Source organism: Ursus maritimus, unplaced genomic scaffold (assembly GCF_017311325.1).
Source record: "Ursus maritimus isolate PB19 unplaced genomic scaffold, ASM1731132v1 scaffold_7, whole genome shotgun sequence".
NCBI lineage: Eukaryota > Metazoa > Chordata > Mammalia > Carnivora > Ursidae > Ursus > Ursus maritimus.
The window spans coordinates 34225716-34246015 of NW_024426885.1; the positions used below are offsets into that span (position 1 = coordinate 34225716).

Sequence of the window (20300 nt, forward strand, 5' to 3'; positions counted from 1 at the left end):
GTACAAATTGCTGGTGAAGGTCATGGTAGCTTTTGTAGGGTGTGGGGTGGAGGGAATCACATGGTCATAGGCATCTCAGAAAAGTCATTCTGACAGGATGGAAGATGAATTAGATAGGAGTATCAGTCTCCAGGAAGTGAGTGAAGTTTTTTTTTTTTTTTTTTTAAACTAGTATTAGAAGGAAATATTAAACTTGGGAAATGGGGAAATTTCTTATTGCTTTTGTAGTATAGAGTATGGAATATGTTTGAGCAAATAGAAGCAATAGAAAAGGCCTCAATTTCCTAGGATGTGGTTCCATCTCTTGCCATTCTCACACGTGGGTGCCAGCATATACTTGCAGCCGCATGTCTTTGCATGTACTGTTATCCTTTTCTGGATGCTGCCTCACTTTTAATATTTATTGAATACCTTTTATGTGCCCTCATTAGGACATGAAGATACAGTGGTGAACAAGATTAAATTGGTCCCTGTCCTAATAGAGCTTACAATTTAATGGGGCTGGGGAATGAGATACCAAATTAAAACCCACATGATAGTATAATGGTAATTGGGAAAAGTGTTAGGAGACGTGCTATGAGTGGATAGAAACGGGAACCTAACCTGATCTAGAAGTTCAGGAAAGTTCCACTTGAGGAAATGACTTTTCAACTGAGACCTGAAGGATTAGTGGGAATTAACTAGAAAACTGGGGAGTTGGGAAGAGACTATTTATTTGGGGGAAGGGGGTAACACCTTGTCCTTAGTGCCAAGGCAAGGAGGAATTAGGAAATTCAGAGGAGGTCTGAATGATAGGAGGTTAGTGAACCAGACAGAAGGAGAGAGGCAGCAACTATGATGTAGGAGATGGCAGAGGGCTTAGAGTTTACCGTGATGTTTTTGTACTTGATCCAGAAACAGTGGGACGTTATCGAGGGGTTTTAAGAATGAAGGTGAGGAGTGTGGCTATGTGGTCAGATTAATATTTGAAAATGATGACTTGGGCTGTTGTGTGGAGAAAGCATTGTGGGGTTCAAGATAGAAACCAGTAGACTAAATAGGCTGTCATATAGACTTGTTGGAACCCATTAGTTCAGGGCAGAGATGATGACGATTGGGACCCTAGGGTGTTAGGACCGAAGATGGGAGAAGTGAATGGATTGAAGAGTTACTTCATAGCTCGAATTGATAGGAGTTAGAGATTAGATGTGGAGTAAGAAAGAAAGGGAGATGTCAAGGAGGACTCCTAGATTTTTGGATTGAATTGGGTGTGGATAATAGTCATTTCTATTGAGATTGCAGGGAATGCTAGAGGACCTGGTTTGGAGGGAAAAGTCTAAGCTGTTTTGAAAGTTCTTTCTCTGTGGATTCTTGTTCTTTATCTTAGAAACTCCCAGCCCCACAAGATTCTGCTCAAGGTTGCCTTCCTATGAAATCACTCTAAAGGTCTCTGCCCGCCCCATCTCCCATAGGGCAGTAAATTGAGCTCTTGGTACGGTCTTCACTTAGTACTTATTTCTCTTTTTTATACTTATGCACTTGCCTATCTCTTACCAGACTTGATTTCTTTGTCAAGAACTTTCAAATAACTCATATTAGTTTGGTGATTCTAGAATATGGATAAATATTTCTTCAAGTGTTTTCCCCTGAGTTATATATGTTAACATTTCCTTTATCTTAAATCCAGGTAATGCTGGATCAATTTATTTTACTGCATGACTTTTCCCAGCCTTTTGTATTCTAATGTGGATTGCGAATGTCTGGGAAGGGCATAAGGTGTGCAGTATTTTCCAGTATTATTTTGTTGTCTCCCCACTCCCTGCCCCCAACAGCCTTTGTTTTCTGAGCATCTCACGTTGCTAGTGTTGAGGGTAAGAGGTGGGGATAGGTGTTTTCGGCGGGCAATGCTGATTTGGGTGTGTGCCTGTCACAGAGCAAGCATAGAACTCACTGAGTGTGGACTCCGTGAAAAGCAAACCTGACAGTTGTGTGAGTACTTCTCTGGGTGTCTTTGGAAAGGTCATTTTGCCTATAGTTGCTGCAAATCTATTTCTTTTACCCCCAGTGATCAAAACAGACATCAAGGGATGAGAATTTACTGCCTATTGTTTGTTCCCCCCAGGCTAAGAAAGCTAGGTGGCATGAGGTGACAAATTTTATTCTGTTTCTTTGTAGCTAATCTGGGAAGAGCTGAACAAAAAATTCTTAGGTCCTTTTATTTATTAACTCCCAACATCAAAATAGGGCCTTTCTTGTACCACCTGGGTTGTTCATAAAATAAATAGTTATATTAATAGCCATTTTTTTTGTAAAAGAAATAAATGTTCAGTATTTTTATAAGGCTATTTATATTCTGTTTGAGAGTTGGCTATAGTGACGCAGAAACTAGGTTTCAGGGAAAGATAGACAGGATAGACTAAATGCGGAAGACACTGTTCTTTTTTTGAAGAGTATATGAATTTATTTTAGAGGGGAATTCTTCTTTTTTCAAAAGTTAGGATGTTCAAGACAGTTCATTTTTAGAGTGTAACCTAATGGAAAGTTTTACCAGGAACTCACTGACTCAAACAGGAAATATATTTGTTTTTAAACTTAGATTTTATTTTGTAATGCCAGATGGAATTATTATGTTACGTTTATTAACAGACTCTAACTGCTGGCATCTTTCTTACAGTCTTGTGGAATGGGTAGATGCCTTTGCTGTATAAACTCTATTTGGCTATAGAAATTAACAATGTAAATAACTTTTTGAGGGATATAAAATACTGCCTAGATTAGTAGGGTAAAAATGTCGTAACCACATCTACATACTCCCACATCTTAATTTATGTCTTTTCATTTACTTGTTTCACCTGGTATTACTGCAAATGTTTATTCCCAAATTGGATTAGTTCAGAGTGGCAGGGAAAACTTGATCATCTTTAGCCCTGCTATCAGAGAGGCTATCAGCCTTTGTCATCAGTTTAATATTCCTTCCGTGGTTAGGGCCAGCCAGCCTGAACCTTTGAGCAAATAAAAATCTGTGAATAAAGATTACTTTTCCATTTATTTTAAGAAATGTCTGGGGAAAGGAAAAATAGCTGCTGAATACTTTTAGTAGCAGTGATAGGGACTCTATGAGTAAAAGGTGGTGATTTTTAGCAGTGAAAACAGCTGTAATTTTTGATGCTTTCTCCTATTAGTCCAGGTATTTCTGTGCTATGCATACCTTTACACAAAAATGATGGTATTGTCTAGGCTCTGCAATCTACAGTTGCTTGTCCTATTGTAAAAATCACAGTTCAGGATACATTTTTTTGGATGATTCACTCTACGCTTTGGCTCCTAAAAAAGCATTTGTTGTCCAAGAAAATAATTTTAACTGTAGAAACTTCCACATTTGTTTCAGGTCGGTCTTCTCTCTTTCCCTTTGAAGATGCCTTCCTGGACGACAGTCACGGCGATCAATCCTTGTCATCTGGCTTAAGTTCTCCCACTCGCTGTCAAAACGGAGAACGAGTAGAACGTTACTCTAGGAAGGTGTTTGTTGGAGGCCTTCCTCCTGATATTGATGAAGGTATGATGCATTCATTAATGACTTTATAAAGGCCAGGTTTGTTCTTTGTGTGATTTGACCCTGCCTCTCCTCTCCAAGCACCTTTGGGACATTCCTATTTTAGTGTTTGGAGGAGGAAAATATTCCATAGATGGGGAAGTAATAGATGGTGCATTTCAGGTCTGCTCTTCAGATGTGTTCATACAGGGCAGTCTCCCAACAACTTCCTGTTTCCCAGTCATTAATTTGGGGGTAAGCTGTAAAATAATAATGAAAGTTAATATTTATGAAATTCTTTATAAGCCCATAATTATGCTAAGAGCTTCACATTACATTATCTCATTTAATCCTTACAGCTATCCCTTAAGACATATCCTACCAACTCCATTTTATAGATGAGGAAACTGAGGATCAGAGCGAGACAGTTTGTCCCAGGTTATGTGGCTAATGGTGCAGCTGGCATTCAAAATTAGTCTTATTCCAGCGCTTTTGCCCATGTTCATCACACTATCCCATCTCATATTTTAATATAGATATCTATTAGTGAAAAGCCCCCCTTGCCTTTAAAAGAATAAAGACTAATTAGAATTTTTCTTAATAATGTTCTTAAGATACTATCAATCCAAAAGTGAGTTTTCACTAATGCCCGAAGCCAATGAGCACATAGTAGGTTGTCAATAAATATTTGTTGAACAGATGAATGAAATAAAATTGCGACAGTTAAAGGAGAAAAACAACTCTAGTCCTAGTTAGTAGGCTTTGGATCTGCTGTAAAAATATTGTTAAAACAATTGCTTCATCAACATTGTTCTAGTTGTGACATTTCTCTAATTTATCATGATTTTCTTTTTCATGATGAGAAAGGAATAGTGTAAAAATATTTTTATTTAAGACTTATTGCTTTAAAGTTGTACAGAGCTGGAGACTCATTTTCCTCCAAACTATTCTCATACTAGTGTTAATCTCCTCTATCAATTGGATTTTTTTTTTACGACATAGTTTAGATCATGGCTAAGAGAGTAGCAACTTAAATCTGAGTTGGACTAAGTTATAACCTTCTGCTTTGAGTCAGGAGTCAGAAGGAAAAGGTAAATTTATTGAGCCTATAACTTTGGAAACATTTTCTTTATAGGATGTGTAGTAGGTAAGTATGAGGGAAAGAGATCATTGGTTTATTAACTTTTATCATCAAATAGAATTACCTACTTATTGCCCCTATTTCTTACCAAAAAAATTGTATCCATTTGTAAAATAATCTTATAGATAATAATCTTAGATTACTAATAATCATAACCTAATATTAATGATCTTAGATATTTTAGAGATTATCTTACATAAGTGAAAGCACACTTTAAACATTTTGTGTACTTCTGCCTTTTTTCTCAGAACAGAGAACATTTCTATTTTTAGAATTTTTTTTTTCTTGACAGAGAGGTCACCTTGGTTATGTCAGATTTTTTCCTTCCAAATTCTTTATATCAAATTTGTTGGCAGTGAAGAGCAGTGAATTATAGTTAGAAACACATTCTGCATGGTTGAAAGTGAATAACCAAACGTACCCAGCAAACAATTGTATTTCACTTAGTAGGTCTGACTTCTGTAAAAATGCTTTAGAAATAGTTCTCAAAATATTTTTTAAATAAAAAGATACGCTTTATGCTATTCCGCTTGCAATATTTTTTTTTCTCTTGCTGAGATTACTTCTTTACTTTGTAGATGAGATCACTGCCAGCTTTCGCAGGTTTGGACCTCTCGTTGTAGACTGGCCTCACAAAGCTGAAAGCAAGTCCTATTTTCCTCCTAAAGGTAATGCACTTAAAATGTCTCCACTGCCTGCCTGTTGGAGAGCTAGCATGACAGTTCAATAAAAGACAGCCTTTTAATTCTAGAAATAGCAATTCGCTTTTTTCCCCTAAGAAAATATTTTAATGTTGATCATCTTTTTGTGTCTTACTGTTTTCATTTGGAGACTATTCCCCGAGGAGCACACTGATTATTTCAGGGCATCTATTGTACTGACAGTGAGATCCTGTGAGTCTGTTGTAAATGAGCCTTGTGCTAAATTTTCATTATTTGAGAGAAAAAAATCTAGGGGTTTGAAGAATGTCAGTGATGGGAGAGGAAAAGATCATTTAGAGTCAAATTTTATTTGTGTTCTGTAGTCCTGTGATTTTATAGATCTTATAAACCCCAAACTTGGAAAACCTGGTGGCTAAAAAGTGACATTGTATGAAATTACCTTTATTCATGTCTGTATTTTAAGTGACTTAGCTTGTTGAGGGGTGGAGGCAAACTAGCAAAGAACTCCTCACGTGACCTCATCCCTTATGTTTGGGGTGTAGGCTTTTTGGTCATTACAAAGACATGAAAATATATTATTTTGTTCATAGTTTGTCATTTCTGCAGAATTCAGGGAACTTTTCTAGTGATGTTAACTCTGGGTGAGTTCCTAGAATTATATAGAAGAGTGTTTTGGGTTAAAAAGGAAGTTTTCTTCATGTGTTGTGTTCTGTAGATATGTTTCAAGGATGTCTTTCATCTCTAAAGAATTGGTTTTTTTTATATGTATTATTACATAACATTAGTCACCACAAGACGATGGAGCCAAAATACTGACCCTTCCTGTGCTTTCTTACAGGAATGAAATTATAGCTTAACTTGGGAAAGGCAGGTGGCTTCCTTTTATGTCTGGTTTATTAGGTTTCTTTGCCACCTGTATTTCTCCCCACTCCCTCTACAACCTATGAAAAGAAGTTACTCACTAAATAGAGGCTGTTTGTTTACTTTTAACATTTCCTTTTTAATTTTCTCCAAGAATTTTTAAAGTTAAAAAATAAGTTTTGTATTAATCAGAAAAGATAAAAATCACCATGTTGATTATTCCACTGAAGGAACGTGTTTACCACTTCGTACTACATGTTTGACACTCTGTAAAGCCACATGTTTAAAACGTGTTTCTAAGAGTGCTAATAATTCCTTGAATCAGAGTAGGGTTATTTCAGTGAGCGAGTGAGTTCACCACCCTGTGCTGTAGGTAATATGCTCTGGAAAGTCACATGTATAAAAAGATACTCCTAAGAGTACGAGTTGCACATGAGCATCAAGACATGTTATCTCAGTGAAACAATGTCTTCAGTACACTGTGGTGCATGTAGCACACTCTGTAAAATACATGTATAAAAGATATTTCTAAGGGTTCTGGTTAAAAAAAATCATACTGAGAAGGTTATAAAAACAACTCTGGGATAAAACGTGTCAGGTGATCATCATAAAAAAATGAAGATAAACATATATAGTTGTGTCCAAAGAAAATTATCCCAAACCTATATCAGACATAACCACTGTAAACATTTTATTAAGTTTCCTTCTGATGTCTCTTTATGAATATGAACATTTATATGAAATTTTGCATTTTGCATAAGTGGGATCACACTGTACATGCTGTTCAGTAACCTGCATTTCCCCCTCCACAATGTAAACATCTTTCTGTAAGAGACCCACATAATTTCAATGACCTTATTTTATTTAATCTGTCCTTTTGATGGACACGTAAGTTGCTTCCAGCTTTTTCTTCTTATGGATCATGCTTCAGTGAATATCCTTGTGCCTTCATCTTTTTGCTCTTTATCATTACCTCTTAGGGTGAATTTCCAGAAGTGAGGTACATATTTATACAGATAGCAAAGCTGCCCTTAAGAAAGGTCATATACATTTATGTTCCCACCAATAGTATCTGATTTGTAAAGCAGTTTTATTAAGTCTGAAGAAATGACTGTTTTTCAATCTTTGCCAATCTGAGGGTTAAAATAACATCCTCTTCCCCCCCCCCCTTTTTTGCATTCTTTTCTCTTTACTGGCCTTTAAATGTATTTTACTTTCTTAGATTGACTTCTCATCTTTCTCTGGACTTCATATTGGAGTAAGGCACAAGAAGAGATCCAGTTCTCTTTTTCCAAGTAGCATGCCAGTCATCTCAGTAGTCATTTATTGACTAATAAATTTTTTCTCATCAATTTGAATCATTAGAAATAAGTGTAAGAAAAAAAAGAAAAGTGTTGATTGGAAGGTTATCACTTCTGTTTCTCAGTGGAGTGCACAAGTTTCTCTGGAACTACTCTGTCCAGTGTGATAGCTACTAGCCACGTGTAGCTAATGAGCACTTGAAAGGTAACTAATTTGAATTGAGATATGCTGTAAGGGTAAAATAGACACTGGATTTTGAAGACTTAGTTTTAGAAAAAAGTAAAATATCTCATCAGTAATTTTGTATTCATGTTAGAATGATAATTTTTTGATATATTGGATTAAATAAAATATATTAAAATGAACTTCACCTGTTTCTTTTTGCCTTTACAATGTAGATATTAGAAAATTTTTGTGTGGGTTTTTTTTTTTTTTTGGTGTTTTTTGTTAGTGAAAATTTTAAGTTACATATGTGACTCATCTTTCTATTGGAAAGCACTTCTCTAGAACAGGAATCTGCAAACTACCTGTTTTTATATGGCCTATAAGCTAAGGATGGTTTTTATATTTTTAAAGGTTGTAAAAATACACATGCAGGAAGAATATGTAGCAGAGACTATATGTGGCCCTCAAATTCCTTTGCAGAAAGTTCGTTGTCCCCTGCTTTAAAATAGTCTTTGGATCTCCTCAGTAGCTTCTGAGACACCCAGTGACAAAGGAGGCAGTTTATTTTAGAGGAAGTCTATATATTTGCTAGACCTAGCTAATTCTTAAGTTTGCTTTTCAATTAAGTCAAATGCTTCCCTGCGATCTTTACCCTACTGATCAATTGTGTCCTATAAAGTAAAATAGAATAAATTAGCATTGTGACATCTGTCTCTTGGTACTTAGAAGACTACTAGTTTCTCTTTAAGTCTTCTCTTTTCAAAGATAAATATTTTCACTTCTCTCAGTCATAACTTATGTCTAATGGTTTGTGTATCACCATTTTTTTGGTCTGCCTCTTCTGTATATATGTCACGTTTACAATATCCTACTTAAATTTGTTGCTTAGAGTTGGAGAGAAAACATTTGTGTTGGTATGAGCAGTACAAATGTTAGTTTGTAAAACTAAAAACTCCATGGTTTTTGGTGCCATTCCTATATACCAGCATAATAATATAGAGCTGTAGAACATTATTATATCTGGTGCCTTTATTTTGCACCTGAGGTTAAGTGTTGAGATGGGCCAGTGACAGCAAGGCCAAGAGGAGAATCTAGATGTCCCAGTTCTGGTCCACAGGCTTGGATCCTTGCAGAAGAGATAGCCTTCCCTGTGATTAGGGGTTAGGAAGAGAAATAATTATTATACTGTTGGTTCCTTTTGTGTTTTGGCTTTCAGCTAAAGTCTGAAGGTTGACCTGTTTTGGGAGGACCTAAAGAGATTCGGGGTTACTCCAAGATTGAAGTAACTTTGAGAATCCATGCCCATTGCTTTGAATGTTGGGGACATCTAAGGAGTTCACCCCAACTGTTCTTAATAATGCCCCCCTTGTGCTATTTTTACTTTTCCTTAAATTCCTTAGGTTTTAATTCGGGTCCATGCCTTCTTGCTAATGCCCTTCATGCTGAGTGTACCTTTCTTTAGGTTACCTTAGGTTGGCCATTAGGTACAGTTTGTTTGGCTGTCCTTTATGGTTTATATGTAAGTAGAAAGGAACCATCCACTATTGAGCCCTTTGGCCTGTTTCTCAGAAAGTATATGCCTAATGAAATACACATTCATTCATCTGGCAGGTTTACCTCTACAGATATAGGGTAAGGCTTGTAAAAACCATGACCATTTCAATGGACTATGGAGAGTTTAAAATCCATGTAGAGAAACAGTGACCAGGCACTTCAGTTGTCCCTTCAAGTGCTGTTGGGCCAACACAATGGGAGGTAATGAAGTCTGGGGCTCTCTCCCGCACAAAGACCACTGAGGTATTTGATCAGCCATTTGAGGTTATGCAAAGTCCTGTGGATCAGTTTGTCTGTAGGCCACAAGCAGGTAATTGCTGCTTGTTCTCCAGAGCAACACTGAGAACATGAAAAGTGGAGGAAGGCATAGAAGTCAGAATGTGTCCTTATAGTCCTGTGGGGAAAATAAGAAATTAGTCAACTAGTCAAAAGATAAACACAATTACAAACTGTGATAGTTCTGTAAAGGGTAAGTAGAGAGTGCAGTGACTCTAAAAAGGGGGCATCAATTTAGAGGAGGAATATGGAGAAAGCTTCTCTGAGAAGATGACAGTTAGGCAGACCTGAAAATTGAGGAGTTAGCTAGATAGTTAGTGAAGCAGGTTCTGAGTGGAGGAGTACCATATGGGAACGACTGAGTATGAAAGGGTGTTAGTGCCTTTGAATAAATGAAGTGTGGTTGGAATGTTAGGAGAAAATGATGCAAAAGAATGAGCCTTGAAACAGTAGGATTTATTTTTCTTCCTTAAGTTGATTTCATCCCCCAGAGAGAGTGGACGTGGAGGCATTTGTGTGGTGTTTTTGTCTTTGGGGTGAAGGAAGAATGGAGTTGGTCTAATAGAAATATCAGTTTAAAATACTTTCAAATAGCTATTGATAAAATTGAAGCAAAGTCTTGTTTTGTGTTTTCTGCATTTAGTTCTTGATATGAAAAGAAATCCAACTCTAGCCAAGCTATTGAGGAAAAGTTTTCAAGATTGTGTTTGCATACTTTTTAGTTCTGGAATAGCAGAGTTGAAATTGTGAGGTCTGTAAAGAGAGGTTCTTCCAAGTCTTAGGGCATGAACCCAATCCCACACTTATATGGAATAGTGTCAATGTCACTTACGTTTATAATAGCTTGGGTGCAGGTAATTTAAAGATAGTTCTTGAAAGGGGATGGCGAGAGAACAGAATAAATGCAAACAGAGGGGTTAGGTCCTGATGCAAGTGATTATGCAGCATTGGGAATATCAATCCATCAAATGTTTGTTGCTTGTCAATCTGTGAAGGAGTCCATATTTGGCCTTATGGGGGATCTAGAGAAGATACCATTCTTGTTTTTGAGAAGGTTGCAGTTTCCTGGAGGAGACATGGAAACAACAGATGTGAAATACTAAGTAATGGTAAAGAGCATGGATTCTGGGACTAGACTTGCTAGGCTCCTCCATCTATTGTATGACCTTAAGCTTGCTGTTTAACCTTTCTGTGCCTTAGTTTCATCATCTGCAAAAGAGGGATCATGATAGTACCTACTTCAGAAGGTCACGATGAGGATTAAAATGAGTACATAAGTTCATGTGGGGTGATTAAAGCAGTCCCTGCATACAGTAGATATTATGAATGATACTGTTATTTTTATTAAAATACAGATCAACTTATGCTTAATGACAAATGAGCAAAAAATATTCTACGCAGCCAGAAGAGGAACAGATTGCTGCAGGCTATGCAAGACCTTGATCTTCAAAGCTAGGCAGGAAAAGAATAGGCAGAAATTGCAGGGGTCTGGAATTATGATAATTAGGATGGCTAACCTTTACTGAGGGCTTGCCATCAGCCAGGCATTGGGTTACTGTTTTCTAAATCATATTTAATCTTCCCAACTGCACAAGGTAGATACCCTTAGTATTTCCGTTTTATATAGAAGAAGAAACAGATTTAGAAGAGGGCAGTTTGGGGCGCCTGGGTGGCTCAGTTGTTAAGCGTCTTGCCTTCAGCTCAGGGCATGATCCTGGAGTCCTGGGATCAAGCCCCACATCAGGCTCCTCTGCTGGGAGCCTGCTTCTTCCTCTCCCATTCCCCCTGCCTGTGTTCCCTCTCTCGCTGGCTGTCTCTGTCAAATAAATAAATAAAATCTAAAAAAAAAAAAAAAAAAAGAAGAAGAAGAGGAGGGCAGTTTGTCCGTGGTCATGTGTTAAATGCTAGAGCTGGGATTTGAGCCTAAATAGGCTGGCCTCAGAGCCCAAGGCTCTTAAATATTGCATTCTACTATTCTCATTTAGGAATAAGGATGGCCCAGAGATAGGCAGCACGCTTAATTCAGGCAAGATTATGTGGTAGCCCGACTGCCAAGCCTAGGGTTTAGGCTGAGTTATCAGTGATCAAGAATAAAGGCTCTGGAGCAAGCTGTCTGGGTTGGATTCCTGTTCCACTACTTACCATATCTGTATCCCTGGGCTGGTTATTTTCCTAAATCTCTATTTTTTTTTTAATCTACAAAATGGAAATAATAATAGTGTCTAATTCTGGTTTGTTATGAGGATTAAATGTATATAGAATTGTTATGAGGAAAATGTATATAGAATACTTTCATAGTACCTAGATATCATTGAAGCCTTTTTTTTTTTTAAAGCAAGGGAGAGGTGGTTGAGTTTTTTTGTTTGATTTTGGTGTTTTAGCCAGCATCAGAAAAACTAGGAATTTTCTGTAATCCAGTTTATAAGCAGTAATAAGGACCGCAAAGACCTAAGATATTAGCGTTGAGATGTTACCAGAACAGTGGCAGTAAGAGACCAGTGGTTCTGAATGAGAGTAGGTCGTGATAGTGGTAAACTTTGATGGTAGGGTTGTACTTAAATTACTTCCACTGAATGGGAGAGTCGTGATTTTGCTGAATGTAGGGCAGTTAATTGAGAGAAAACCAGTTTGATGATGTGACAATTTGATTAAAGACATATAGAGTTCGGTGTGTCTTCACATGTGATCTGAGAGGAAATTACTAATAGGCAATGAGATTGTGGTGAGGTAGTTTGGGAAAAGAGACTGGGGCTAGAGACACACATCTCTTGAGAGTCATCTTTACAGAGAAGAGGGAGAAGAAAATGATAAATAATAAGTAAATGTTGTTAGGAACTAAAAGAAAATAAAAAACATGTCAGTAGAGATGTGGGTGAGTGAAGGACTGGGAGTATATTTGTGGCCTCAGAGGCTAAGGAAAGAAGCTTCAAGAAAGTACATCAGCACCATCAGATATTGTAGAGTCACTGAGAAGATCTCCAGGGAGGGGCATCTGGCTGGCTCAGCCAGTAGAGTGTGTGACTTCATCAACAACAGTGTGTGAGTTCAAGCCCCACGTTTGGTGTGGAGATTACTCAAGAAAAACATTTTTTTAATTAAAAAATAAGTAAAATGTTAAAAAAAAAAGACTGCTATGGAATAGAAATGAGTGTGGCCCTCTTGTCAACTACATGATCATAGGAATTTCTATTGTTATCTTAATTCTAGGTGTTAGTGTTGTAATGAAGTAGGAAAACCAGAACAAAGAAATCTAGTTTGCACTGAACGAGTGTTATAAATAAGAATAATCCTGCCTCCCCAGCAGAACCAACCATCATCATTTTTTGTTTCTTTCCAGTCTCTATTCATATATATCCTTTTTTGTGGGGGGTGTAATTATAGCAGAAATACAGTTTTCTATCCTTCTTCTCTGCCACGTTACTACATAATTTTCATATTTTTCAAGAGTCTGCCAACCTGTTGTTACACTTTAATTACTTGCTTGCTGGTTATTTAGGCTATTATAAATAATATTCCTTCCTGTTAATATATACTTGTATGTGGTTTTTTCTTTCATAGGATTCTCTTTAGGATAAATTGGCAGAAGCTTAACTAGAGTTAAAAGAAATGAAAATCTTAATGACTCCAGATTTGATGTCACATGGCTTCCCAAAGCAATTTTCTTTATGAAGTTTATGCTAATTTAGACATCTGCAGCACCATTTTTGCTTTGTTCCAAGTTAGATAGATGGTACGTTGCAGTGTAGACTTACCTTTTGCCTGTGGGCTTGGAATGTAATGGACCCCGGCAGAAGCCAGAAACCACATTGGTATGAATCTTCTACTTGAAGCATTTAAACCTTTCCACTTGGGTCACATCTGTTGAATCTTGGTGTTCTTTGACTTCATCTCCTATCATTCTCTCCTTTACCCATTCTGGCCACACTGACTTCCTTGCTATTCCTGGAGGTCCACTCAGGCCCTTCAGGGCTTTCGTACTTCCTTTTGTCTGAAACCAACTTTTCCCAGATTTCTGAATGGACTGCTCATCTCTTCCCTTAGGCAGATCTCTACTCAAATGTCACCTTAACAGAGGGATCTTTCCTGATTTCCTTATCTAAAATAGCAGTCCCTCCATCCTCTTGCTCTTTGTCCCTCTTACCCTCATTTTATTTCTTTTTTAGTCTCATTTTATTTTTCTTCAAAGTGCTTATCATGACCTGAAAAACTGACATTTCTCTCTGTTTTCTGGATCGGAATGTAAGTTTTATGAGAGTAGGGTGTTTTTATGTTTTGTTCACTCCTCTGTGCTCAGTACCAGTGGCTGGCCCTCAGATATTTGTTAAATGAATGAATTTTATCTTTGCAAATGATGAGTTCACTACTTGCTCAGAGAGTAGAAGTCTATCATATTTTAAAGCTGGGAAGTTCCATAAAGATCGGCTCATTTTACCATAATCATTATTTTAAACTGAGATTCGAAGAGGTAAAGTGTCTTTTTCTAAAGAACACATAGCTTTTATCAGACCGTCTTGGAACTGGCTGACCAAGAGATTATACTATTTTTTTTTAAAGATTTTATTTATTTATTTGACAGAGATAGAGACAGCCGGTGAGAGAGGGAACACAAACAGGGGGAGTGGGAGAGGAAGAAGCAGGCTCATAGGGGAGGAGCCTGATGTGGGGCTCAATCCCAGATCGCCGGGATCACGCCCTGAGCCGAAGGCAGACGCTCAACCACTGTGCCACCCAGGCGCCCCAAGAGATTATACTATTTTATCTGGTGAATTATAAAAAAAGTCGTTTTTATTTGTTTGACTGGTGTGTATCATTTGTGGGAAAGGAATATTGGTTTAAACTATAAAATCTGATAAATTATGCTGTTACTTACAAGACTGGATTTTATATAAAAATTTGCAACTTAAGTTGTGTGACCTGTGGAACGCTTTCACAGCTTTTTAAAAATGAAAGTGGTCCTTGGCTTTTTCCTGAATGCTTCTGTTCTCTCCGTCACGCTCACATAACGGGGCTATTTCCAAGAGCTGGTTTAGGCTCAGGCTGTGGGTCTGAGCTGTCCTTTAGCTATAGCTATGAGCATGGGATTACATCCCATGTAGTGTAACCGTGGGGGTCTGCCTCTTGGGTGATGCCACACCATTTCCGGACATGAGTGCTCTGCTTTGTAATTGAGTTCTTTGAGTACAAGGATCAGAGGTTCTCTTGTACTACCTCAAATTGGGGATGTGGTTATAAGCGACAAGGAGAGCCCCAAAGTAGGAGCTGTGGTAGAACCAGATATCATGGAGGTATCTTGCTAGGGGGTGGCAGGCTGCAGGGATTCAAACAGTGGGAGCTTTGAATTCTCCATTTTTATATTTCACCATTATCGTGACTCAGCTCTTCTCTGCATGTGTGCTCGTCTCTGACTGTGCTTCCAGTGGGAAAATTGTTTTCATATTTCTACTTGAATTCCAGAAAGAGGGAATCTGATTGGCCCAGTTCATTTTTTAACACCTAGCTGTGACATAGGCCGTCCTAAAGACAGTGGCCTAGAACCCTTGACTGCTTAGTAAAGAAACAGCTTAGTTCTGCTTCCTTGAATGTGGGGCTGTGAATGTGACTAGTAGGAGGATAAGGCGGGCATGACAAGCTTTTATGATGATAGGTATGTTTATCATAACCTCCCTCCTGGAAGACTAGCCTATGTCCAAAGTTGCTATCACTAGAGCTACAAAAAAATCTCTGTCCACCCTGAGCCTTCTACCCCTCGTTCTGTACTAAGCAGCTGCTCTTGATACTGCCAATAGTCCCACGTCTTGTGGTGGGGCGGGGGCCAGGGAAAAGAACTGGCATCTCCTGGGCAGTCACTACAACTGCAGTACCACTGTTGGCAGAGGCTTCTGGGACAAAGGTAAGGAGAGCAGCCAGCTGCAGATGTTGGGCAGGAGATTGACCACATGGGTCTGAAACCATGTTCAGAAGTTGGCGATGCAGGCCGCAGAGTGGAGGAGGCTGCCTCAGCCCACATGGGCAGCCAGTTTCAGTTCCGGCAAGTCCAGGGGCACAGGATTCAGATGCACAGCTGGGTGAACAGGAGTGGTAACAGGCATGCAGATTTATGCAAGAATAACTCGTGCCTTTCCATCTGGTGATTCCCAGCCACCTCGAGTAAAGTGTGCAGTTGTGAGTGGCTGTTCTGGTGATCATGTATTCCTTCTGCGCTGGCCAGGCTGGCTTGACTACTGGTTCTCGGAACCAGGGTCATGCAGTTGTGGGAGGGTATACAATAGCAGCGTAGTTTATGAACCTGGCTCAAGCCAGGCCACATGGGTTTCAGATTAACTTTGAGGCAGCCTGCAACAGAGATACTGTTTGAAGAACAGGAAAGAAGACTCTAGTTTAAATGGACAAAAGTAGGTCATTGTGAAGTTGCATAGGCTGGATTCATGGCATCTATTTCTTTTTCCTTCAGTTTATCTAAATCTGGCTTTGGAAAGGAAGGTTTTCAAACTTCACATTTTTTTCCCTTGTAGTATAACTTGAATGGAAATAAGTCTGTTGTTTTAGGCCCAGATTCCAAGTTTTTCTGCTCTCTGAGTTACATAAACTGATCCAAGTTGGGAAACTAAAGGGTTTTAGCCTGTACTTAACCTTTTGCAGTTTGCAAGCTTTTGAGTAATACTTTGGCCCTTTTTTAAAAAGCAGGCCCTGCCTTATAATACTCATACTCTTTAGTGAATTCTGTATTTTAATTGATCAAAGTTTTCATCCTCCAGAAGGATTTTCTTATAAAAATATGGAAACTGTACTGCAGGGTGGCAGGAGTGGGCTTTTTGTTTTGTTTTGTCCTTTTTCGACCTATTACTGCTTTTCAAAGCTTAGGACAACCTCAGTTTAAGCTGTTTTATTAAACATCTATCTCTTCTGCATTGTACCAAAGGTGAACTGAAAGAGTGAGTCTTTGATTTCCGAGCATTTATGGTTTGAGGGGCGGTATAGAAAGGAGTAGGCAGAGGAATGTACAGGCGACAAGACGGAGCCTGAGCGGCCGCATACATAACAGACACCCTGTAGTCTGTCATAGCAGTACCTGTCATGCTATGTCCACACAGAAGTGCTAGGAACGGGGGAGATGCTTGTTTATACTAGTATAGAGAGGTCAGAACCACCCCTGAGGAGAACGTTCTTTGGAAGAGAGTAGCTCTCAGGAAGTGAAATGGAAGGTGCAAATTTGACAGGCCGAGGCAGGGTGAATGTTTTCGCAGAGGGTGTAGATTGGGACAGGACTTGCTGACAGGAATTGGATGAGCAAGTGAGACCCGGAGAGGATATGTCAGTTGAAAAGGTTTGGAATGGGAAACTGAGAGTATCTGGTGAACAATTTTGAAAGCTGAGAACAAAGACTTGGGTTGTCTTTTAAAATAGAATGGAGAGCTTTAATCATGGCTTTAGTCTTGCGCAGGGGAAGTGGTGGCACAGAGAAAACCTGTTGTCAGCAGCATCAGGAACTCATCAGAGGAGTATTAAAGTGCAAGAAGGAGGAGAAATTAGATTGTCCAAATTCAAACACTGTGCAAGCAGGTTTGGACCAAAGCTTCATCTGTAGAGAAGTGTCTGTTAGGTTAAAAGTTGTCTGGTGCTAAATGAGGAGAGTGACAAGCAGTGGGGCAAGAGCTGGGTATTTATGGACTCAGACATGGGCAGCAGTTACTAACTGGGTGACACTGAGCAAATTATTTAATCTCTGACCCTCAGTTTACTCATCTGAGTTAATACTACTCATTGGGTTACTAAATGGATTTGGAAACAGGGCACATTCATACCAACACAGTACTTAGGCTTAATAGATGTTAAGTAATATTAGTGTCGTCCCCCCCCCACCCATGAAAATGTAATGCTCAGTAATAGTAAAACTGCCCAGCTAGTTTGACCAGTTTCCTCCCACACCCCCAGTCTGGTGTCAGTTTTCATGGTCAGGTGCTTGTTAGAACTGACTGTGACTAGAAATGACAGACTGGCTGACTTCACAAGGACCTCTTTATGTAGGAAATGTGAGGTTACATAAACAGAGCAGGTTTTAAGCCCAAATGCCCCAGGTCACTGCCCTGGACTGCAGGACTTTACTAAGAACACGGAAAGTAGATTGCCAATTTTTAGCTCTGAGGTGGTTCTGCCCATCAGACTTGTTTTCTTGTCCATTCCCACTTTCCTCTGCCCCTGTCTGTCAAGCCAGAAGTCCACAAAGAAACAGTTACTAGTGCAATAAAAACACAAAACAGGCTAGACCAAAATGTTTGAGCCTCAGCCTTACGTAGGAAATATAGTCAAAGAAATATGTTTAGTTCTGAATCCACAGGAAACGTTCAGGAATCCATGGATTTGGGCAGTATCTGCAGAGCCATCTCTATGTCTTATCTTAGGCTAATTCCTTCGCTTGGAATGTCCTCCATTTTTTTCACCTATGTCATGATGCCATTGAGCTCTGCTACCACCTACAGAAAGACTTCCCTGATTTCTCTATCCGTGTCTTCCTCACTGAAAGATCTGTCTTCTTTCTATGAAGTCCAACTTTTACAAACACTTCAAAAAAATACTTCTTGGGATCCTTACTGTGTTGTTCCTAGATTACAGGTCTTTATGTACTTATTCTTCATGACTTTCTTGAACTAGCTTAAAAATTCCTTAAGAACAAAGTCTTTCTTATGTTGGTATTCCTCTGCAGTGCCTAGAGCACATAGTAAGTGTTCAGTAAGTTTTGGAAGTCGCATGTTTTCATCCAAGAGGGAAAATGAATAGGGAATCCAGTTCAGAGACCTACAGTGTTCTCCAGGCAGCAGGCAGGGAATTGATGAGGTGTTCCAGCTCTTCCTGCCCACTGCCCCTAATCCTATACTCTTAACTAATGAACTCTAGTCTCTGTTTTCCAAATGAGCCAAACCTTTGACCTTCTATGCCTTGGCCTGCACTCTTTTCTGAACTTGGAATGCCCTTACTTCCTGGAAGACTAATTTTCATCCAGCTCATATATGGCCTTTGTTCTCTGGCTTTCCCAGAGTTTGGGCACCTCTGCTCCATTAGTATCTCACCTGTGTTCTGTAGGACACACCCCTAACACAACACTTTTCATGGTATCCCTTAGTCATTTATTTGTAGGTTGGATTTTTCTAGGACTTGGCTTCTTCATCTTTGTAGCTTCATTGCCTAGCTTCATACCTTGTCCCTCATAAGTATTTTTGGTTCTATTGAATTGAATCTAAAGACAAAGACTCCTGAGGCAAACCAAGTAAGTCTTCTGACCTGAGAGCCAAGGTTAGTGAGAATGTTTAGAACAGCCTTCTGTGCCAAAATGTGTCTGAATTCAGGCAGCTCTGGCTGGGGGGGGGGGGGGGGGCGCCCTTCAGGTCTGTCTAGGAAGGTCAGAGGAAATCAGGGAGCCTGGATTCTGTGCAAGGAGAGATCTCTCTCTGTGATTCCTGACCATGGATTTTTTTCCTTCTGCGGCTGATCTCACTTAATCAGAAACTGGCTATCCCTTGATCAACTACTGTTTTATGAATGTAGTAGTGGTTTGGGGCACAGCCCTACAAGCCGAAATTGTTTTCCCGTTGTAGTTGATACTTGAAACATATAAATCACCAAGAGCATTAGTTGATTTTAAGAACTGTTGGGTCTTTAAAAATACCAAACAGCTCTTGAGAGAATGGGAGAATACATTACTCTCTTCCCCAAAAAGACCTTGTGGTTTTTATTTTTTTTTTCCTCACAAATTTTTATTTTCAGAAATTAAAAACCTACAGAAATACAAATCAAAGTCATGATGAGATACCACCTCACACCTGTCAGAATGTCTAAAATTAACAACACAGGAAACAACAGATGTTGGCGAGGATGCAGAGAAAGGAGAACCCTCTTACACTGTTGGTAGGAATGCAAGCTGATACAGACACTCTGAGAAACAGCATGGAGGTTCTTCAAAAAGTTAAAAATAGAACTACCCTATGACCCAGCAATTGCACTGTTAGGTATTAACCCAAAGGATACAAAAATACAGATTTGAAGGGGTACATGCACCCCGATGTTTATAGCAGCATTATCAACAATAGCCAAACTATGGAAAGAGCCCAAATGTCCATCGACTGATTAATGGATAAAGATGTGGCAGATATACACAATGGAATATTACTCAGCCATCAAAAAGAATGAACTCTTGCCATTTGCGGCAACATGGGTGGAGCTAGAGGATATTACGCTAAGCAAAATAAGTCAGTCAGACAAAGGCAAATGCCACATGATTTCACTCATCTGTGGAATTTAAGAAACAAAGCAGATGAACATATTGGAAGGAAAAAAAAGAGAGAGAGGGAAGCAAACCATAAAAGACACTTAAATGATAGAGAACAAACTGAGGGTTGATGGAGGGGAGGAGGGTGAGGGGATGGGCATAATGGGTGATGGGCATTAAGGAGCACACTTGTTGTGATGAGCACTGGGTGTTATATGTAAGTGATGGATCACTAAATTCTACTCCTGAAACCAATATTACACTACATGTTGACGAGTATTTAAACAAAAATTTGAACAAAAAATTCAAACCTAAAAAAAGCTGTAAGAATAAATGCAACAAACACCTATTTAACCTTTTTCTAGATTTACCAGTTGTCAGCATTTTGCCATATTTGTTTTTTCTTTTTTTTCTCTCTGTGTGTGTTTGTGTGTGTGATTATCATTTGAGAGTAAGTTGTAGACATCAAGACCCCTCACTCCTAAGTGCTTCTGAATGTCTCCTATGAACAAGAAATATCCGGATTGTTCCAGTAATGTCCTTTAGAGCTGTTTTTTTTTTTTTTTT

At 38.9% G+C, this 20300-nt stretch overlaps 1 protein-coding gene across 1 annotated transcript in view; it reads left to right on the forward strand.

Annotated features, from left to right (window-relative positions):
- The window catches only part of CPEB3 (cytoplasmic polyadenylation element binding protein 3), a 178373-nt gene that overhangs the window by 103755 nt on the left and 54318 nt on the right, over positions 1 to 20300 (forward strand). Inside the window, exons 6-7 of the mRNA XM_040624688.1 lie at positions 3368 to 3535; positions 5231 to 5320. Coding sequence (XP_040480622.1) covers positions 3368 to 3535; positions 5231 to 5320 — 258 coding nt within the window. The remainder of the gene's footprint in view (positions 1 to 3367; positions 3536 to 5230; positions 5321 to 20300) is intronic.